This window comes from Maylandia zebra, linkage group LG15 (assembly GCF_041146795.1).
Source record: "Maylandia zebra isolate NMK-2024a linkage group LG15, Mzebra_GT3a, whole genome shotgun sequence".
In the NCBI taxonomy this organism is placed as follows: Eukaryota; Metazoa; Chordata; class Actinopteri; order Cichliformes; family Cichlidae; genus Maylandia; species Maylandia zebra.
The window spans coordinates 37,368,132-37,391,600 of NC_135181.1; the positions used below are offsets into that span (position 1 = coordinate 37,368,132).

The following is a 23,469-nucleotide window of genomic DNA, read 5'->3' on the forward strand; positions in this document are numbered from 1 at the left end:
CGTCACATCGTATCTAATTGCTCCAGCAGCTCCGTGGCATTTGATTTCTGTGCTTCTCACAAACCCTGCAACTTGTTTTTTGTTTTGCTTTTTTCTCTCTCTCTCTCTCAAGTTGATTCAGCACTGTGTAATAAAGCCATTGATGCAAAATGGTGGATAGTTTCTTTACTGTTTTTAGTGTAAGAAGAGGAGGAAAGAAAAAACACCCCAGTCTTTGGCCACAGCGCCACATCATAGCGAAATGGCAGCCGCTATCGATCAGGGTGAGTCGGCAGTTTCATACCCGGTGTCTTCCTCATCCTGCAGCTTGCATGAAGCTATTCAGGCATGCTGGGGCCTCTCTAGACACCACGCCACTGTGCTTTCAGTAAACTATATGCCAATTGGCTGCAGCCTCCACCCAGGTGATACGTTTACTAAAACCCACTATGAGTCAGGAGTTTCAAGATGACTTCCCTTTTCTAACTGTTATTTACCAAGGAAATGTTTTCTTACACACTGACGAGTTCTTTGGTGTAATAATGACCATGTGGCATGGAAGTCATTGGTAAATGCAGCTCTCCAGGCTTGATGGAAAATGTTCTTCTACTAAGAAATCCAAATAAATGGGTTTAGTGAAAAATTATTCTTGCTTAAAGAAGTTCAGCGTATATTTTAAAGTCTTCTTTTATACCTTTCTAGAGGTAGTGGATGTAAAAAAGGAAAAAAAGCTCCAAAAAGATGTGAAAGATGGCAGCATTGTGATTAACCGAACCTTTAAAAATAATGTTTTCTTATAATTTATCACTATTTATTGTCAGTTTATATTAACTGGAAGTTTGACTTGGATAGTATTAGTCATCTGATTAGCCTAACTGGAAAAGATGGTATAATTCAGGTTTGTTACAGTCATGACCTTGTCAGTGTTACTAAGAAAGGGAGGTTTGGTGAGAGAAGAAGAAAGAAGCTTTTACCTCACAGAGAAGATATGCTCCCGCCAAGCAGACTGTCATCCCCAGTCACCATCAGGTCTCTGCTTGCCCCAGTGAACATTCAACGCTGTCGGTGAGTTTGAGCTAAATTGAAAGAAAAAAAACCATCGACCGTTGACTGTACCCTGTGGCTAGTCTTTGTCACAGAAAAGAAGAAAAGAACACATGCAGAAATCTTTGCACAGACATGGTCTTAGAAGGGGTGGGGCTCACGAGAAACGCATCGTCCATTCTCCAGAAACACAAAATACTTGTAGCTTGCAAACCACAGCAAAGGTCACAATCAACATTCATTGCTGTCGGTGGGTTTAACTGTGTGGGAGAGCTCACTGAACGATGAATGCAACTGTGTCCCAGATTTCATCCGACCGTCACAAGGAATAGTGTCACGTTATGCTGATGATGGTGTTTTTTAGTTCTCTGCTTGCCTCTGTCCCTTGCCTACCCTTAAGAGCAGTAAACATGGACGGTGTGAATTGACAGGCAGTTCAGATCGCATCACGATCACTTTGGGGGCTGTAGACTTGGGGGAGTGGGAGCTGGGGAGGAAGAAAAATGTTGCAAGAGGTAGCTTGTGAAAAAACTGACCTTTGAAGAAACGGTGCACATGCCTTGTGTGTGCATCGGGGATTGTATCAATGATTTAGAAATTGTAAATACTGCATAAGAATAGTAACTATTAAAGGTTAATATAAAATACTGGTAATTATGGTTATTGGACATATATTCTATCAGCCTTTTAAATGGTAATTTGTCAGTTTTAAAAAAACATTTGTTTTTCTAATACAGTGAATATATAAACACATTATTATGCATTCCTGTTGTATATGTGTATTTTTTCTGTGTTATAAAATAAATGATTGAGAATTCAACCCTTGGTGATGTGATGAGTCTTTCACATAGATCTTTGTTAAAACCAAGTTAAAAACTATGCAAGACATTAATGCAACTGAACAAAGCTCCATAACACTAATATATTTATATATATTATATACATATTTTAATGTAGTCAAGATGTCACGTTTCGTCTTAATAATTAAGGATTGTTATGTATTTTATAACTGAACTTGCAATATTTGTTAAATGATGTCTTATGCTCTTAGTTTTTACTAATCTCTGAACTTTTGTTCACTGAGAAGAAATGTTATCTAAATTATGTAGCACAAGTGCCTCTATATAGTTATACAAATGTAATATTGGTGAATAAATTGAGTTACAGTATTAAAGTAGAGTGTGTGTGGGGGTGTGTATATAGCTTTATACATACACAACACCAGGACTTAAAATCCAAACAATTGAAAAGATGCAAAAATAACTTCCACAAAATTGTTACACATTAAATACACAGTTTTTACCCTTTGATTTTTTGTAGTGTGGTTTCCACTTGCCATTTATAAATTACGCAATATATGCCTGCAAAGAGTTTTCTATTTGAAAATAGCATTAAATTTAAGGATTCTCTTAAGTTGTGAAAATATTCTTGTATATGCGAAGCTACTCTTTAGACTCTTTCTAAAGTTTACAAAGTGCAAGGCCAGAGAGATGCTTTTTTTGCCTGGGGTTTGCTGAGCTACCTTACCAGGAAAGTACCTGCTTGTTTTTCAAATGAAAAACTGATGTGTGCCGATTCTGTATTATAACACTTCTTGACCAGCAAAAATCAAGAACAGTACTGGTGGAATTGGAAAACCCCTGCAAGTGGTCTTTTAGTTTCACTTTAGTTTCACCACATGTACTGTAACAGTAATTTGAAGCTTTAAAAGCAGGCCTACTTTATATTCTTTAATTTTAGACATGCCTCTATTTTTGCGATTGCTTATATTATGTAAGTTAATGTCCATCATTTTAAGATGTTATCTAAAGAGTCTAAATTCAGAAATGTTTGCAGGGGAAAGAAGCAGTTACTTAATTTACCATTTATAAGAGATGTGCAGGCCTCGTTACTGGCTTCAGGACTGACACCAGTGGCAAATAAGAGTACACTTAGTGTTCTTGTGCAGATCATGTGAGAAATATTGCCTAACCACTAACAAGAAGCTGTAGATGATACAGAATGAGTCATGATAACAGTAATTAAAGAACATTCTTTGAAAATTAGTTGTGAATATTTTACCAAGTAGAGAGATAACTCATTCTCACAAAGCAGTTTTATGCGCACTGTTAATGACTTTGTGTGTTTCTTTGTGTGTGGGTGTGTAGGAAAGATGCAACCAAAGGTCACATTGATTTTTTTTTAAGGGGGGGAGGGTACAAACAAAATGAAGGCGTATCAGACTTAAGCACAGTTCAACGATCTGCATGACATGTGGGCTACACCAAAAACCACCTTCAGTGAACTACAGCAGCTAAAGAGAAGTTATTACGTCAAGAGAATTGCCTTGTACACATAATAACAAAATTAATTACTTCCTTTGTCCACTAGAGGGCCACCAAAGACTGGGAATAAAGAAAGGACAAACCAGTGAAGCAGTTTGCAGATATATTTTGTTTCTTTTGTTACATTGAAATCACAGAAAGTCAAAATAGAGCATGTGATCACACATTTACATAAGTTGCAACAATGTATTTTTGTGCATGACAATTCAAAAAACAGTGAAAATAACAGACTACAGAGAAGGGGCTTTATTTTTCATAACAACATGAGGGCTAAATAAATCTACACAGTTTTCATGCTATTACACACTTAAAATAGTAGAGTTTGTTTTCATACCACTTGTATAAGAGTTAAAGGTTAATGCTCTCATATATCCAGCGCTTTACTCGCTCATGGAAAAGTTGAACGTAGATTTTTATTTGGGGGGGGGGGGGGGGGGGGGGGGGTGCAACACATGTATATCTAAAATGCAATTCCAGTTGTTAGAATTAGTGTTGTTTTGTGATATAAAGTAATACCTGGAGCTTCCACATCATCCTGACACTGTAATAATGTCACTACTTAGCCTTCCTTTTTTTACATGTCTTATGAGATAATTGAGATATAACTTACATTCAGAATATCCTGAGTACCACATGAAATGGCCTGAAACATTGAAACTGTTTCTGCTACTGACTCAGAAAGTCTGCTGGGCTTCACATATGCAGATCATGGAGATATACTTCCAACCAGCTAAAGCATTCGTGTACTTCCTTAAATGGGTCAGCCACAGTCAAATGGCAAAACTGGGTTTAACACTATTATTTTCCAGTAAACTATGTAATTGTATATGGAGTTGGCCCTAGTGATGAAGCTCACCCGGCTTTAGTTGGAATCACAAAAAATAAATTGCTGCTTATTTTATATATGAACAGAAATACCCTCCAAAAACAATGGAACACAATTTCATTTGCTCTAATACCAGTTTGTAAATGGTACATTTGTTTTTCAAAAACATAGCAAAAAAGTTCATAATGATATTTTTTTATGATATTGATGAAATGATATTTATTTAGTTTTAACTGAGCTTTTTTTTTTATACTTTTAAAATAAGTGTTAGAATTAGAGATGGCACGATACCACTTTTTTATGTCCGATACCGATACCGATATCATAAATTTGGATATCTGCCGATACCGATATGAATCCGATATAGTGTTTTTTAATCAACAAAACTGTTTTTTAAAATATCTTGCTGCATTTTGCAAGTCTGCAAGTTCATACTCAAGTTTAAAACAACAACTACACTAAAGCTATTCTGTTATACCTGTATACAAAAAAGATATTTCATAGTTCAGCAATACTAATCAATCTAATAAACTTAGACCTACACCATCCTCCCTATTCTGGTATTTTAAAGAGTACTTAGCGTAAATATTAAGCAACCTAACTAATAGGGTTCCAACTCCCAGCAACAACAAAAATAAAAAAATAAAAAAATAGGGAACCACCCCTCACGCTCCACCTCATGATGCTTAATCAACGTAATCAACCTTAATTTGATGCAGTGTGAAAAAAAATGCACAGAAATCAATTATTTTTCAAGAAATATTAAATAGATTCAACATCTTTCTTCAACAAAATTGCAGACTGCACAGATGGTACCTTCCCAAAGGAAAATGTACTATAGCTTACTAGGATATATATATTAGACTTAATAGTCACTATATACAGTAATTGACTTCTATTCATTTTACATCAAATTAAAACTTTGGGTGTCAGATAATTATTTATTAAAAGCTAGACATTTTAAATGAGAATAAGAAAGAAAAGTATGTCTTTGTGCCCCCTTTTCCCAGTTAATGCCCTATCGGCCCCCCTGGCTAAACTTTGCTAGATCCGCCCCTGCACAGTTACCAGCCGTCAGCTACGTAGAAAAAGATCCTGGTGTAGAAAGTAATATTAAATAAATTGTAACAACAGCTTATCAAGCTTAAACGTGCTGCTGTTGTTCAGCCGCTGGTTTGCTCTTTCTGGCGCAAAGTGGACCAAAAACAAACGAGAGACAGACTCGCGACAGAAAAGCCGATCAGCTGATTTAAGCAGTTTCACGATTGAAGTAGCAGCCGGAGAGCGAGAGGCAGTCGCTCGTTAAGCTTAACGCAGGAATGCTTTACAAACATTCAGAGATGGACTTACACACTTGCTTTACTTCTCTCGGGGATAACTTTGTCGGAGATGAAATGCCAGGTTGCTAGCGAAGCTCCAAATGCTATCCAGACCACCGACAGGTCCCGCATGCCACAGCTGCTCTATCACGTGATGCATACTGCTCCGACGTTCTGAGGCGAGTTACGGCGTGTTGCAAGTTTTGTGAGGTGCTTTCGTGATATTTAATGGATCGGATTACATTTTTTATTTTTCTCCGATATCCGATCCAGTAATTTAGGTCAGTATCGGACCGATACCGATACGTAATATCGGATCGGTCCATCTCTAGTTAGAATTACTGAGCATATCTTTTTATTATATTATTATTCAAAGCCATGCATGAAGATCACCTGACTATAACCATTTTCATATCAATCTGCTATGTAACTGTATTACAGACTGTGGAGAGGATGCTGCAGGGTGCAGTGTCAGTAAATGGCATACGTCAAAGGGCACAAATTAATATGCACAAAGGAGAAACATCAATGCCAAAGGTCAGATTTAAAAACACATGATTTAAAAATTAAATCAATTTTAAGCAAACTTTCTCTTATTAGTATGTGCTTGTTATTCATTTGACGTGGAATGTAACATCTCCATTATTTCAAGATAAAATCCAAATTGTTGCTGCATTACATTAACATTTATTTGTGTGTGTGTGTGTGTGTGTGTGTGTGTGTGTGTGTGTGTGTGTGTGTGTGTGTGTGTGTGTGTGTGTATATATATATATATATATCGTTCCATATGGGTAACCTGCAACTGCTATTAAGTGCAACCACTCTGTAGTGTCTGATGCACAAAAAAAAAAAAAAAAAAGGTTCCTTTTAAAGTTGTATATCTTTTTTTATTAATAATGGATACATCTATTTCATAACATCAGAAAGTTGCAGAAATAATCATAATAGATCAAATGTTTTGCCAATAAAGTGTAACATTTGTCTGTAGCTGACCCATAACGCTAAAGCATCCTGCCTCTACTGCTGATTTTGTAAACACCTGGATAGAAATGTACCCACATCAACTTTTTTTTAATGCAATTTAACTGAAATACTATATTTACAAATGACAAAAGATCCTATTTTAGAACACAATGAGGTTCTAGGAAACCTAACATGCTAACCCACAGTTAAAAAGCCCTGATAAGTACAACATTTTTTTAAAAACAGAAATAGTAACCTGATTAGGTGTTCCTGTGTTTACTGCTCTCCTTGCTTCTTTGGAAAATTTTGCAGTCATAACCAATTTATTCTACAAGAGTCAACAAAAGTAACCAAATGGGAATAATGTTTGTAGTAAATAGCTTGATCTTGATTTCTATTATTAAAATCTTGAGTTTTTTAAAGTTTTGTGATAATATTGTGTCATCGTGTTAACCACATCTGGCCAGACCAAACAAAGTATGCTCAGAAAATAGCTCTTCAATCTCCATGAAAAAATTAAATGCAAAATGTGTGTTTTCAAAGTGAAATCCTCAAGTACTCTTTAAAAAAAACTACAAGTAAAAGATCTCAGCTAGCATAATATGAAACAATAGAAAATGTCTGCTAGTTGGGGTTCAAATCCATCATTCTCTGCTCATGGCGCAGCGTTAAATACGCTAAGAGCACTTTGAAGAAGGATATTTTAAAATATGACCACGATATACATTTAAGATGCTATAACTGAACTTAATGTCACATTTGTCAAACTGCAAATCCCTGGGTATGAGGATTCAGTGTTAGTTTATCAGCAAAAGATGATAAAATTCTGGTAAAAGTTCCAGAGCTCTTAATTTTAAAGTCATTACTCAATCTTTGTAAAATGAAGGATTGCGTCGTCTTCTGAAGTAGTGGTATTTTCCCTTCTGGTGTTTAAGCAGTTCACACCCCACTGCAAGTGGGTGTCTCTACTGTCTGATGTCAGCTGGTCTAAGCTGTCTTTCACCCTCAGCCAGGAAGATCTGCATGGCACGGTACAGCAGGTGGATGCCGAGCTCCCGTTTCTTCTTTGTCTGCCAGTTGGACACGATGCCATAGAAATCCCCTCGCTTCTGATTCGTGAGCATCTTCAACCCTGCAACAGTTGAGAAAGTCAAGTTGCTTCACTGACAAATCTATCAGTGTTGTCAAACACAGTATTGCGTTTAGCAGTTTATGAAAACCAAACCGAGCACCTATCACAGGTTTAAACAGTAAAATGTTGGTATTAGTTAATATCGCTCAAACTTAATGCTGCTATTAGATACAATTTCTCTATTTTTCCTGAATGTTTGCGTTAATATCTTAAAATAATACAGTTTCAGGGTTTTTTTGTCCTCTATCCGCCCATTTTTATTTTTTAACTGCTTATAAGCCATTCACATAGAATGCAACATGCACCATGCTCTAAAACCCATTCTTTTCCATTGCTTGCACTGCACAACAAGAGTTTCCTGTGGCATTGAGAAAAGCGTGCCAGCCAGGGCACACTCGCACATGGATCTCCACAGGTAGACCCAAGCGGCTGGTGGATCTGAACCCCAAACCTTTTTTGCTTTTTCTTAAACACTGCACCACTGTTCCATCACTTCAGAGTAACTTAATATATGCAGGGTTGCCAAAGAAAAAAGATACTCAGACAATTATCAATATTAAAAATTACAATATTCCAAGAGGTCGCTAGGGCTCAACAACACGGACGTATTAAACATGGAGGTGTACACTTCAACAGTAGTAATTTAAGGCACCAATGAGGCAGTGATGAGCCGCTAACATCATTGGTCCTTCCCCTATTTGGCTGATGTTTGCAAGGGTGGTTTCAGATTCTGATACATAAAAAGAGGGGGAAGTACTCAGCAGTCGTGCTGTGGATTGTAGTGATGTTATTATTAGTTATTTCAGTTTTTGATAAGTTTCGCCCTCATGCACTCACCAATCGCCTCCACCATACAGGCCTCTCTTGTGTAGGCTTCCACAGGAATAACATTTTGGAAACAATGCAGAGAGATGACACCCTGCCCTGTGTTCCACACCTGAAGGATGTGCTGGACTTTGGAGCACAGTTTCTGTGACAAGGAAGAACAAAAAAAAGAATCAAACTACATATTTACTACGCGATTAAAGACTATTTCAATATGATATATTAATACCGATCAATATTTGCATCCTTACCTTTGAGGTTTTGTCACCTTTAAAGTATTCTAAAGCCTCGTACAGATGACTGTAGGGACGGGAGCGTTTTCCTTTGCCAACATAAAATATAGCATGGATAAAAGTCTGGAAACACTCCTTTGGGGTCATGGTGTGACTGCGAAAGGGAAGGTTTTTTGTCACTCTGTCAGAGAGGGAAATAAACGATTCAATTAATATTTTTAGAGTTGAGAGGTGTTTATGGTATTCTATTTTAAAACTATATTTGGCTTAGACATTTAAACTGGGGGTTTCAAAGATGGTGCCAGTGTGCCGTCTTCACCTCTCCTTTCAACCCCTCTTTGTTGACTTTTGCATTGTATTCCTCATTCTCTTGGTAATATTCTCATCAGGTGGCAATGCACTAATTACTTATGACTGACAAACACTTAAATCTTCGATTCTCTCACTCCTATGGTTCCGATCCATGCCGGACTCTGGGAGACGCCACCCTGTCACAATCGGACTCCTCCACCAGCATATCCTGACTACCCCTACCCACCATGTATAAGAAATGCTATAGGAAGCGGGGCAAACGGAGTGGTATTCACGTCCGTCTTAAGGCTTACCTTAAACCACAGGCTATGGCTAATCCACATGCTAGCATGGATATTCTACGTCTTCTCTCCTCCTCCCGTGATTGCCTTCTTGCCAGATCGCTTAGTCGTCGGTGGATCTGCTTGTCGGACGGCAAGTTTACCCAGCCCTCCCAGTCCCATGCCTGCCTATTCAGACCTGGATAACGTCTTCCAGAGGTGGCGTGCATCACAGCAACCTAAGCCGTTTGCGACGCACTACGAGTAGGGACATGGCGCCCATGACACGGATGGCTCTACTAAATGTAAGGTCGCTGGTGTTTTAAATGACTTTTTCCTCGCCTTGGGGCTGTTTTGTTCCTGACGGAGACTTGGATTAGCCCTGGTGAGACGTTCTCCTTCTCGGAACTTCTCCCCCCAGACTGTGCCTTCTTCAGCTCACCTAGGCTTACAGGCTGAGGTGGTGGCTTAGCCTCAGTTTTTAAAAATAAACATAAAATTCGGCAGCTCCCCTCCCCTACCTACCCTAGCCTTGAAGTTCAATTACTGGAGTTGGCCGATTCTTCTATAACTCTGTGTGTTGTGGTCTACCGACCGCCGAAATACAACAAGGCTTTTATACAGGATTTTGCTGAGCTATTAGGATCTGTTCTTTTTAAATATGACGGTGTTCTTATCACTGGTGATTTTAATATTGATATCTGTTGTAAGGATGATCCATTAGCCAAAGACTTTCTTGCTCTAACTGACTCTCTTAACCTTGTTCAGTGGCTAAATGAACCAACCCACTCTAAAGGCCATACCCTTGATCTGTTTTTTTTTTTTTCATATGACGTTTGTATTAAGAACACTGACAATGTTGGGATCTCTGATCACTTCCCAGTTATTTCTGATGTTGATTTATGCACCCTGAGAGCCTCAGACGCCCTATGCCCATAATTAATTTTGAAACTGTGGCTAATTTTTCTGTGGTGTTCGTTAATTCTGCACCCACTATTACTGATTGTCCTATACCTCATACAGTTGATGACTTTGCTAATTCTTTGCTATCCACATGCTCCTCTATCCTTGACGTTGTAGCACCTATTAAAATGAAATGTCCTCAAACCAATTCCCAACATTGGTTAAACGACTCAACACGTGCCCTACGACGTGTGTGGTGCAGAGCCGAGAGGAGGTGGAAAAAAGATAAGCTTGAGGTATCCTTTGATATCTTACGTACCAGCCGCCTGAAGTTTCAAAATGCTGCTAAAATGGCTAATGCAGCTTTATTTTCTGAAATTATTGAGACTAATAGCCCTAATCCTCAAATGTTGTTTAAAATCTTTAATTCAGTGGTTAACCCCTGTCATGAAATGCCGACGGTGTCGTCTTCAGGTCTCTGCGAACAATTTTTAAATTACTTCACAGATAAAATTTTATCTCTCAAGTCTTCACACCCTTTAGTTGTGAGCCTTGCTTTCACCCCAGGATGTTTATCAACCTTTCATCAGTTTGCGCCAGTGTCACTCACTGCTCTTAAGCAAATAGCTGAACAACTGAAAAATACAAATTCTGTACATGATATTCTCCCATCACGCATTATCAAGGATAGTTTTGATACAATTGGGCCCAGTATTTTAACTCTAATGAATTCTTCATTACTTTCTGGCCATGTTCTGACAGCCTTTAAAAATGCCATAGTGCAGCCTGTTCTCAAAACAAGAGCCTCGATCATAATGACCTTGTGAACTACAGGCCGATTTCCAAACTCCCGTTCCTGTCCAAAATCTTGGAGAAGATAGTTCTCTCGCAACTTCATTCATCAACATCAGTGATAAATTTCAGTCTGGCTTTAAACCATGTCACAGCCCTGAAATAGCTCTGCTGAGTCCTTAATGATCTTCTCCTAATTGCCGATTCAGGTGGTTCAGCGGTCTTAGTCTTACTGGACTTGTCCTCAGCCTTTGATATGGTGGACCATAATATTCTGCTAACGAGATTAGAACATACAGTTGGCATTAGAGGTGACGCCTTTAACTGGTTTAAATCCTATCTTTCGAACAAGGTCCCCCTCTGTCACTCTGGGTACCTATTCTTCCTCTGCAGCATCCTTCTGCTGTGGCGTGCCTCAAGGCTCTGTGTAGGGCCCAATGTTATTCTCACTCTATATGCTACCTCTAGGCTTAACCGTTGAAAAATGCAACATGTCATTTCATTGCTATGCTGATGATATACAAATTTACTTTCAGCTAAGTGACGATGTTGCTGTCACTGCACTGCTTCCTAGAGTGCATGAGAGAAGTCAAATGGCTTTTGGGCAACTCTCTTATCTTAAATGAAAAGAAAACCAAAATTGTGGTGTTTGACAGTCATTTCCCCCAGGGCCAACTAGTTGATACCTTTGGATCCCTTGCCACTTTTCTCTCTGACACCGTTAGTAATCTAGGTGTGCTGCTGGACAGCTCTTTCAAATATGACAAACAAGTGTCCTCTGTAGTCAAATCTAGCTTCTACCAACTGCGTCTACCACATAAGGGTCTTGAAAAGCTTATTCATGCCTTTGTGACCTCTAGATTAGATTAATGTAATAGACTACTTGCACTAGGGCATGTGACGTATTTCCGTTTCCAAATAGTACCGCTTGTGCGTTTCCGGTACGTTTGCTTATCTATCGGTAGCTATGCTAATGTCGCTTCAGAATGAGTATAAAAAGGAAAGTATTTAAAACAGAACATTTTCAAAAACAGGAGAAGAAATACTCCGAGCATTGCTGTGTCCCACTTTGTTCAGCTTCAGCCAAATTTAACGGCATACTAAGTTTTCATGCCTTTCCGACCCATTCCGACTTGAGAAGACAATGGCCGGTAAACATACGCCGGGATCATTTCACGATCACCTCTCACACCAGGGTCTGCTGCAGACACTTTGCCAGTGATCAACTCATAGAGCCAACAACCCTCGATGGTCGAAGGAGGCTTATTAAAGGTGCTGTACCAATACTTTTTGAGTGGAATGGCTATAAAGTTGAACCACCGCGGCGTAGTGTTTGGGAGAGAACGGAGCGACGCCCTGAACTAGTTCCTCCTGACGATCAAGAAGAGCAAAGTCTTACAAGAGATCATGACTACTGCTCAGTCCCTGAGCCGTCTGCATTGGACATATCTGCATCAGCTGCAGAAGACCTGTCCAAAGACGTGGAGACTCTGAGGAAGGAAATACAGGAGTTACGTGTCCAGCGAGAATTTGGGTTACAGCGTTTTGCTGGCTCCGACACTGACATCCGATTCTATACCAGGTACATCTAAGTTCTATTCAAGCTAACTGTTTAAAATATACCAAGGTCACCATCAGTTAAATTTAGAAAGTTTTTCCAGTCTTAATGAAAACAAAATAGAAATTTACTTTTTCTCTGCTGATTGTATGTTTTATGTAGATGCTTTAGTATTTAAACAATATCCTAATGCTACAGGTAAAATACAACACCAAATACTCTTAATCAGACTATTTTATACAGCATTCCATTAGCATATTTGTCACAGTTCACATTATTTTTATGTCAGTGTGTAATGTTAATTAATGATTGACACGATGTATGGCTCTCTCGTGAATAGATTTCCAAGCTATGATCATTTGATGGCATTCTGGGTTTTGATTGAGCCTTGCATCTATAAAATGATCCGGGTTTCAAGAGCCAAGTCAGCTGCCAATCGGAACGAAGAAGTGTTGACACCTGCACGCACATCAACAGTAGGTTATGGGTTTGTTGGTAGTTAGAACTAGAGGTGTAATGTTATTGTATTTATGTACAATAACATTACATTATGTACAGTAGCATACATACACAGGTGTATGTATGCTAGACTCAGTATCCTTTACATACATACACCTGTGCACTACAGCACCTCATTGTTTACCCCATGGTACAGTATGGTATGCCTAACCATTACAAAACATTTAGCCAAGAAAAGAATAATTTTACTAGTTCATAGCTTAAGGAGTAACATTTTCCCTTTTGTTTTCACCTTCCAGAGGCAGCTGCTACAGCCAATTGACGAGTTTTTTCTTTTCCTGGTTTTCCTGTCAGTTGGTTTGAAGGAGAGGGACCTGGCACACCGATTTAACATACACCAGTCCACAGTGAGCCGCATTATTGCAACATGGACAAATTTTCTTGCCACTGCACTGGGGTCTCAGTGCATCTGGCTTACACGTGAAGAAGTGCAAGCTTACCTCCCTGAGGAATTCAAAGATTTCTCAGACACCCAGATGATCCTTGACTGTACAGAGCTGAGGTGTCAGACACCATCCTCACCACTTCTCCAAAGTGAAATGTACTCTTCGTACAAATCCCACTGTACGATGAAAGCCCTGGTTGGCATAGCTCCACATGGTCCAGTGACATTCATCTCTAATCTGTATGCTGGTTCGGTTAGTGACAAGGAACTATTCAAACAATCAGGCATTGCTGAGAAGTTGACTGAAGACATGGCAGTGATGGTAGATAAGGGCTTCCTAATCACTGATTGTTGTAAATGCAAAGTGTACTGCCCACCTTTTCTATCTAAGCAGAAGCAGATGCCAGCATACCAGGTTAAGGAGACGCAGGCCATAGCCAGACTCAGGGTACATGTGGAGCGAGTCATTAGGAGGATCAAACAGAACAAACTTTTTGATAGCATCATTACCATGTCACATGTTTATAATATCAACCAACTGTTTGCAGTGGCATGTATGCTGTCAAATTACCAGAACACAGCATTAGTTAAAAAATGGGTTAAGTGAGACAAGATGGATTTTTCCCAAGACACCAGTGCCAGTAACTTATGGAAAATGACCTGCAGCTGAGGCCACTACAGTTGCATTTCTTCCTTCTCAGCTGACAATACTTGATTACAGAAATGGTACTTGAGTGCTGATAGTTGAGTTTCAGTTATTGATAATTCAAATTCATTGCAAATGTTTAATGTTAATAATACTGTTTAATTATATTACTATATTACTATTCAGATTCAACAAAACTGTTTATCAAAATTATAAAGTAAATCACTAAATCGTTTTAAAATCATAAGTGACATTGAGCTTTTGGAACATCAAAAATACCATTTATCATTTTCTACAGTTCAGTTGTGTTATTGTCTAAATGTATATCAGTATGCTAGGCATGGAGTTTTAAATACTTACCATGTAAATAAGTTCTGCACAAATTCAACGTTTTAATGTGTGTTTTTAAAAATTAAATTGATGCCATTGCTTAAATAACAGTTTATTGATGTCACATAAAGGTAACATGTAACAACAAAAGAATTCATGAAATATATTGAAAATAAAACATCAGTTATTTTGTTCCAGCCAGCCTGAAGGATCTGTTTTTCTTTTTGCTATGTTTTTACTGTTCATTTTTTCAAACACAGGTATCTTGGCATATATATGTAAAAAAAGAAATAGTCTGCCTTTTCTCTGATTGCATTGTGCACATCTGTATCCATGTATATTCTTTGCACTAGGTAGTCCTCTTGTGCCCACACAACAAAGTCACACCACTGCATCCCACTGATGAGCAGTTGTCCTTGCACTTGCCAGTAATATGCGTGGCTCTTTTTTAGTTTAGGGGTACCACATTCCATCTGCACATATTTGCAGTCAATAAAGTTTTGTACATTGGGACATTTGAATTCGACGAAGCCAAACTGGGGGTATGCATTGGGGTCAAAAACAACACCATCAGGAGATGCAGCAAGCAATGGGGTGAATGACCAGACCACAGGGTGAGTAGTTAACATTCATTAGCCTACTATACTCTGCTGCTATTGCAGGCTCCATCTCAGTTCCTCTCCTCATGTCTGCTGTCTGCCTTGTTCCCTTCAATATACGCTCTGCTAGTGACTCGGCCGAGCTCTGGCCTCTGACGTGACACACCTCCCGAAACCTAGAGGCAGTCACTCTGGGCCTGCGGAGCTGATGCCACTCAGACGAAGAGCTTTGCTCACGTGTAGCTTCCTCTATTTTGTGAGCCATTTCCAGAGTTACAGACAAGCTTTTCAGATGCAGAAGCTCTTCTTCTGAGCACACAAACACACAATCTGATGGCAAGATGTCATACCCCTCCAGAGGCAAGTGCGGTGTTGGTGGTGCATCGCGGTGTAGTGTGATGTACCGGGTTGTCAAAACCGGCTGCTGATATGACAGAACACTGCCCTCCTGCACCAGCCCAAAGGCACTTTCCACAAGGGGCTTGTCAGGTCTCATGTTCATTGTGGTCACAAGTGGCCTGTCCTCAATATTAAATTTTGCATATGCCTCCGTTATTCTGAACAAGCAGGGATCTGGTAACGGACCCACCATGCCTCTGTAGAAGCCACTCCTAAAGAAAACATCAATGACAATAATGTAAGGAAGAAGGTTGTTATACTGAACAACAACTAAACTAAAAACTAAAAGGTGTAAAACAGTGGGGCATAAGTTAGAGACTGGGATGTATATGTACATGACTGAGTTAGCCGTCTTCAGAAAGTGTAATGTTGTATGTAAATTAATACCTATTCTGACACATGTATGTATGAAAAAAATAGCAACATACATTTGTAACACGTGAAACCAAATTTTACAAATGTAATTACCGTACTCCAGTCTGGGCCATTCTATTTGGTACCGGCTTAGTGAAGATCATGGAGTTGATGGGTCCTGGCTTCACACCCTAACAGAAGACACATTTACTATGGATGGTGTTGCTGTTCATATGTAAACATGGACTAATTCAAAAACTTTAACCTCATTTAAATTACCACTGTCCGTGGCTTGTGCCATTGCTGTTCAGATTCCGTGCAGCTATGCACAGGGGGGACAACCGGCACTCTGAGTTGTGAGTAGTGTGCTGTTTGGAAGAGCAGTGCCACTGTGTGATTGCACATAACAGCGCCTGCCACACAGGAGCACTGGCTATGTGTCAGTATCACCGGCGATGAATCCAGAAGCTTAATCTAAGAAGAAAGAACGAAAATTAAAAATGTAACATCTTCATGGAAGAGCCGAACAGGAACATAGTTCAGTGTTATGGTTACGCACCCTCCTGAATGCTTAGTGTTTCCTTCTCTCCCTATTAAAACAACTTAACCATGCTTGATAACTGTAATAACTTAGATTGTGTATATTTGCAGTATTAACTTGTTGTCAAATGTTTCTGATCACCCAAACACACGTTGATTTAACTATCTGACTAGTCAAATTAGGAGTGATAAAGCAGGGAGACAAGGAAAACATTCAAGTTGATGGGCCTTTAGGAATGAACTTAACTAATGCTTAAATGAACTGAACCCCACTGAACGGGGATTAACAACTTTACACAGCTTCCTGCCTACACTTAGTCTGTGTGGTGCCTCACTCTTCCTCATTGACCTGTAGCACAGGGCTCTCACACCGACCTCCCCTGACAACCTGTCTTTATTGGACACTGAATAAAGATACAAGTACCATTAGCATTATTTCTGTATTACTCATTTCAGCATGTCTTAAACATATATATTTTACACTTAGCAAGAGTAGCATTAGGTAGTTAACTACCTCCATAGTTAGCCAACTACCTAACGCCATTATAACAGTGTCTAACTACAAAAGTGACATTAGTTAAGAAAACCTCAACTATAGTTTAGGACGACATAAAACACCATTTAAGAAAACATGTAATGTAGAGAACTGACATCAAATGAAGGACATAGCGGAGTAACGTAGTGTTTGCATTTGACGTTAGCTAGCGTTTCTTTGTCGGTTAATTTACGTTTTCTTACCTTCGTAGTTGTGTATATATGATGCAGCATATAACTTAAATCCTTTATCTAATTTGCTGGCGGGGGTAGTCATCACTCTGCAAATCCGATGAACATCGGTGATGTTCAATTTTGGGAGCTCTTGTAGGCAGCGAGTGTAGAACGTCGCCATGGTTTAACCGCACCGGAAGCACTGGGGCAGGACTACATAGAACGCGGAAGTGTTAGTGCAAGTAGTCCATTCCCTTTACTTGCTGCTCTTCTCCATAGATTACAGCTTGTCCAAAATGCTGCGGCACGCCTTTTGACTGGTACCGGAAGGTTTGCCTCTATCACCCCTGTCCTTGCTGATTTGCACTGGCTCCCCATCAAATTTAAAATATTGCCGCTTACCTTCAAAATTATGAATAATGCAGCCCCTAGCTATCTCGCCGAACTTCTTAGACCATACACCCCTGGGAGAGCCCTCAGATCGTCCGACCAATTACTCTTGGTACAGCCTCGATCTCGGCATAAGAGCAGAGGTGACCGTGCGTTTGCCCTGGTTGCACCTAACCTGTGGAACAACCTTCCCATTGCTATTCGCGCATCTGACTCCATCCAATTATTTAAATCACGATTAAAAACTCACTTATTTAATCTTTCTTTCCCGGTTGGTTAACACCTGTATTTTATACTTAATTCCAATTTTATCTTTCTTAATATCTTCTTCTACTTAAAACCTATGTGTTTTTAGCAAGTTTTATTTAATATTCACTTTTATTCTTGTGTAATTAGTGCCAGTGACCTGTTAGCATATTCAGTACTTTGTTAATTCATGTTTTAACCTGCTGTTTTATTGTGAAGCACTTTGGTATACCGTTGGTTTTTAAATGTGCTATATAAATAAAGTTGTATTGTATTGTATTGTATTAGACACAAACAAGCCCATTACTAGCTCAATTTAGACAACTAATATGACTAGAGATTTATAGGGGTGAATCCAGAACACAAGTGCTCTCTGATGCATCTACTGAAGTGTGAATGTGAACATTTTCACACAGTCAGCAACAACTCATCTCCTCTGAATGCACAGAAGAAAACAAAACATAAATAAAAATGACGGTAAAAGCACCTTGGATCAAGCAGCAGGTAGTTGAAACTGGACTTGATGATGCCCTCTCTCCACTTCCTGTTCTGATCTGGTTGGTCAAACTGCTGGCACAAAGCCTGCTCATCAGCCTGGCAATTGGGAAGATTAAAGGTCTCCAGAACCCTACACAATTCTGGACTGTAACCTGCATCTGTAAAAATAAAAAACTAAATGTCAATGTATGTGTTCATATATTTTAAGAGTAGATATTATATTTAATGAAATGTTACAACAGAGCTCAACTTACCTTAAGTCACTTAAAAACTTGAAATAAAGCATTACCTGCTTGTGGTTGCTCTAACTTCTTCTGTTGATATTGTGACTGGCAGTTGGACTCCTGTACCAGGCGGCACAGTCTTCGCATGTAGGTGGGCCTTGTACGACTGCTGATGGGGCCTGGACTTTCCCCCAGCTCCACCAGCCTCGATCTGAGCTCCTTGTCAGTTATCCCTCTGATTTCTGGCAAAATATTGTCCACACACTTCTCATTTTCCGCCTTCTGTACCTCCACCTGGGGTTTCTGATTCTCTTTTTCTTTGCTGTCCACCATGTCAGCATGCAAAGTACGCCAGTCATAAAGTATGGTCTCCTCACTGTTGGTAGTACTCACGCTGGAGCTGAGGGAGGTGTCTGCTGTAGGTGGGACATGGGTCTCAATCAGTTTGTGGCCGCGTTCGGTATCTGTGTACAGGTACTCTACTGGTTCGTCCACATCCTGAATGTGTGGACGCCCTCCAGGGGTGTAGGACAGGTTAGCCAGGTGCTGTGGCCTACGGCAGCTTGAAAGCCTGCTCATGCTGTACCTCGGTGTGCAGCCAGTACCTGGGGTGCAGGGAAAATCAGAGTCCTCCTTGGATCTCCTTGGAGAACCATAGCTGGAGGTGGATGATGACGACACAGAGTCTGGCAGAGAGCTACAGTCCCTAGTTATCCAGGCATCTTCATTGTTTAGGCTTTCTACCTGCTCCTCATGAGGGGTATCGTTTACATTTCTCTTTGTAGTTGTCTCATCTGAACTTGTCAGATCGTCAGTCAGAAATTCCCCGTCTTCAGTGAGATTACAGTTCTGTTCCTGCATAGCAAAAGCAATCTCTGCAATGTTTCTCTCATAAGCACTGACTGAATTGTCATTATTGCTCTCGAGTAGAAACGTGTCACACAAAGTCTGTGACTGAACAGCAGAGTCTGTCACACTTGTAGAGAGGAGAAGCGTATCAGCCTGGCTGTTACTAACACTTGAGCCTCTGAGAGTACTGGACTGTGTCTCTTGGCAGTCCACAGACAAGCACCCTCCTTCTGTGGGTCTGCCTGAAAAGCAGTGTGCACTGGATGGTAAGCGTGGTGAGTTATAAAACTCTTCACTGGTTGGAGATCTGGGAGTCTGGCGGCGTATTCGAACTGGTGTAGGCAGGGTATCTTCGAACAAAGATGTGGAGAGGCTCTCAGTTCTGCTTGTTCTCAGCGAGCAACGGCTCATTCTTGAGCGTGTCCTGCCTGTTACAAAAGGACTGGGTGTGAATGGATGATCACTTTTTTCTTCTACTGCTGCGGACTCAACAACATCTTCCTTACTTGGACTGTCTACATCATTACCACCACAACCCTGAACTATATCATTGTTTGGATTTTTTACTCCAGACAAGGTCAGTTTATTAAGCATACCTGATAAACGCTCAACCGTTTGAGGTTTGGAATCAGTATTAGCTTCCATATGAATCTTTGTAAGTTCACAATCAGAATTTGTAGAAGTCAGAGTCTTTCTGTCTAATGCGGTCTTGGCAGAAACATCATCTGCTGCACTAAGTGAAAGACATTCAGGGTTTACAGAGGCATCCAGAGCACTGGTGTAATGGTCACTCTCACAGCTACTATAATGGCTACTACTAGTTCCACTGCTGCTGCTGGCAGCATGGCAGTGTACTTTGTTTTCATCACTGTTCCCCTGAGCGTCTTTTACACGCTCTGTTTCCTGTTCATCATCACTTTCTTCCAAAGCACAGTGAACAAGGACTGTTTTCTCCAAGTCCTCTTCTGTGCTCTCACTGCTTTCCCTGCAGAAAATGTAGACATGATCCGGTGATGTGGCGTCAATGCCCTGCTTGTCTAAAATAGTAGCCATGCGTTCTGAATCCAGGAAATCAGAATACTCAGATATGTCAAAAGGTAAGCTGCGCTGGCAGCCATCAACAGCAGGATTCTGCTGGGGAGATTCGGGGCTGAAAACAGGGTAATATTCATCCACGTCATCCCTGAAGCTCACGCTCTTCCGACTTGCTCGCATGAAGGAAACTGCAGGGAAGTTGGAAGGAGGGATTATGCCATCAGGTGAAGCAGTACATTCCTCGCCTTTCGATGTGGTATCATCGGTACAATTGCCATCTTCTTTAAGATTCGATACTGCAGCTGCAGGCTCCACCGCAGACATGCGAGTGCTTGAAAGTATGGAAGGATAAGATGGTCTGTGATGCGATACACTTCTGCAACTTAGTCGTCCATTAATGTTAGACAGGTTAAAAAATGATGAGCGCCTTGTGCTGCTCAGTGGGGCTTCTCCAAAGTCACTTATCATGGATGTGTGGGAACTAAAGCTGTAGTCCGATTCAGGATAGCTGGACATGTCTGTCTGGTCGGAATACAGAGCTGTGAAGGAAAAAAATGAACATAGTTTAGTCTGTCAGCAAAATTCTGTAAAGACAAACCTGAAGCTTTTCTTATCCACTCTTTACACCCTGGCGGGGAGTTCTGCAGGTTATAGTTCTTGTGTTTTTTCATTATTTGATAGTAAAAACAGGTAATGCTACTGCCAATGTTTTAACTCCTTTGGTTTCACAATCGGTAGCGGAGCTTCTCAACAGCGCTCTCAGTGTGATTATACAACTGTCAAAGACTTGAAAAAGGTCATCTTACAGTATTGGAACTGAGGTATGTCATCCTCCTCAGTGTCTGTTGGGCCAGCCTGGTATTCCTGAAGGAGATGGGCACATTTTCGATTTTCCTGTTGCTCTGCAAGCTGCTGTGGAGTGTTTCCTTCCTGGATTAATAAAGCGGAAGTAAGAGCAAACTCAAAGTAAAATGTTCACTATATTCAAAGCAAAAGATTAGAATTTTATAGTATACTTTACAGTACCCTTCAGGTATTCTCTTGAAGTTGTCACAAATATAAACAACAGATTAACCTAAATGTTCCCAAAAACTAGTCTAAAAGCCACGATTAAGCAATTCATACATTATCTTTGATATATGGATTCCCTCCGTTCATCAAGAGCAGCTTGAGATTTTGATAACATCCCCACAGTGCAGCAACATGAAGAGGAGTGAGGCCTTCTGATGACCTAAAATCGACATTTCATCATTACAAGTCGGTGCAAAGTTTATGAAAAATCTGGCCAATATTTCAAACAAAACTACTGATATACCACGGTAAGTAAACAAATACAAACAGCACAATGTTGGCAATTCTGTCTCTGTAAACCACAACAGTAGATTTTAAATGAAACAATCCAGATGGGATTGGAGTGCAGACTTCACGTTTTGATTCAAAGAGTTTAACAAAACTTTTGCAGCAATTGTTTAGGAATGACAGTCATAACATACTGCAAAAGCAACCCAAGAATTTGTATAGAAAAATAAATAAGATGTCCTTCAACGGGCAACCCAAGAGAGCATGTTTTTCAGCTACTGAAGACACTGGCATAGACATAAACAAACCAGCAACTGAAGGTGGCTGCATTAGAGGCCTGGCAGAGCATGTCCAAGGCTTCTACACTTCAGGCAGTCATTAAGTGCAAAGCATTTTCATGCAAATATTAAATACAATCCTTTTATAAAATGGGGGACTATGTAGTAGTGAGTTAATACAATGCTTGTGTTAAAACCCCAGAACTAAGGCTGAAAAACTGTCTTGCTTCTTTGACTTAAAATACACTATAGTGACTAAATGTATATGATGTTAAGTGACTGTTTTGGATCTATACCTTATATTCGGGTCAGCTCCATATTGCAGCAAGGTTTTCAAGCATCTTATGTTCTTCTCAGTTTCTTTGCCAACAGATAAGTGTACAGCAGCTACCCCTTTGGTACCCACCAGATTGGGGTTTGCACCTTGTAAAAGAAGTTGCTGCACAGATCTGTCACGAAAGCAAGACGTGTTACACTGACAAATACTAACTAACATATCGAAAAATGAAAACACCCGTAACAAACTAGTAAGGACTGAAATATGTAGCTATGTAGATATATAGAGTTCATGCACACTTAATTTTTTATTGGAAAACCGACATCGTGGATAGTATTGATTTTCTTTTTGAGAGATCAGAGCTGGATAAGGTATACAAATGTAAAAACGTAAATCCTAATGTTAGTCTGACGTGGGTGGCTGTAGCATGTTTACAACACAGGACATGTCAGGGGAAAGAAGAAAAAGGGATGGACCTCACCTGGGATCTCCTTCATTCACCGCTTTACACAGCTGACTCGTCAGTCTCCTCGTGTGTCGATCCATGGCCAGCGATACTTGTTTTTTAATTTATCTAATCTCTGAACATCTTCCGAGCAGCGTGTAATAAACTACGTGGCTCTGGCTCACGTTAGCAAGCAGAGCTAACGGCGACTTGCAAGCTGCAGAAATCGAGCTATTGTTTGCGTACATTAAACTACGTTTTCCTAAAGTTTAAGCCGGCAAAACGTTAACATGATTTTTTTTTCAATGCAGCTTGGACGATTGGGCGAGCGTTTCAGATTCTAAAGCAATAACTCACAGTTTATCTACATTTTGTTTTTTTACTTTTCGATGAAGCTACGGTACATTGTTTTCAGACTTCCCTCCAAGCCCCGCAGCAAACGGAAATCCCTCCCACATGCGCCTCTGATTGGACAAAGTTAACCAATGAGGTGATAGATTCATTTAAAGCAAGGCACAAAGTCTTTGCCTGAAAAACTACTGATGTCTTTGTAGGTCACAGCGTTTCTATTCCACTGCTGTATTTTATTTTAGCTTCAAAACTTTTAATTAATAGACGGAGTCACATAAAACTCAAATGCTCGAACACACACTGCTAATTAACTCATTATAATGCAACAAATGCTTACATGAAATGGTACTTCAGAATCATTAAGCCACTCAAAAATACACATGCAGTCTAATATCAAGGAAGGCGCACAAGGCAAAGCTGAATATTAATATCCCTTTACAAGATACATTTGGCAATTTGCAAGAGGTTCAAATAGGCTACTTAAGTAGGATAGGGACGGAGACTGCCTTAGTTCTATTTATTTATTTATTTATTTATTATGTTTATGTATTTACAACTAATATTTTTTTCTGTTGAATATAAATGATTTATGGGAGGTATTTATGAATTTAAAATGCGTATTTTCTG

General features: G+C 39.8%; 1 protein-coding gene and 1 long non-coding RNA gene across 3 annotated transcripts; one reads left to right on the forward strand and one right to left on the reverse strand.

The window, feature by feature from the left end:
• Positions 1–3,776: 3,776 nt before the first annotated feature.
• Positions 3,777–22,933, reverse strand: LOC101465114 (uncharacterized). 2 transcript variants are annotated; one of them, XM_004561997.4, is made up of 9 exons: positions 22,528–22,933; positions 22,066–22,218; positions 21,318–21,423; positions 20,999–21,122; positions 18,374–20,731; positions 18,074–18,242; positions 8,664–8,826; positions 8,425–8,557; positions 3,777–7,587 (listed from the first exon to the last, which is right to left on the reverse strand). In XM_004561997.4, exons 1-9 carry the CDS (start codon positions 22,590–22,592, stop codon positions 7,421–7,423), a joined length of 3,438 nt encoding a protein of 1,145 aa, XP_004562054.1. In that variant the 5' UTR covers positions 22,593–22,933; the 3' UTR covers positions 3,777–7,420. The 2 variants fall into 2 exon arrangements, 1 of the variants encoding a protein (XP_004562054.1); XR_003024883.2 differs by lacking the exons at positions 3,777–7,587; positions 8,425–8,557; positions 8,664–8,826 and adding exons at positions 12,797–15,560; positions 15,817–15,893; positions 15,982–16,176.
• On the forward strand, positions 12,254–13,360 carry LOC112436048 (uncharacterized). The gene is made up of 3 exons (XR_013093265.1): positions 12,254–12,494; positions 12,811–12,946; positions 13,229–13,360. It is a non-coding gene; the product is annotated as an uncharacterized LOC112436048 (long non-coding RNA).
• Positions 22,934–23,469: the final 536 nt, after the last annotated feature.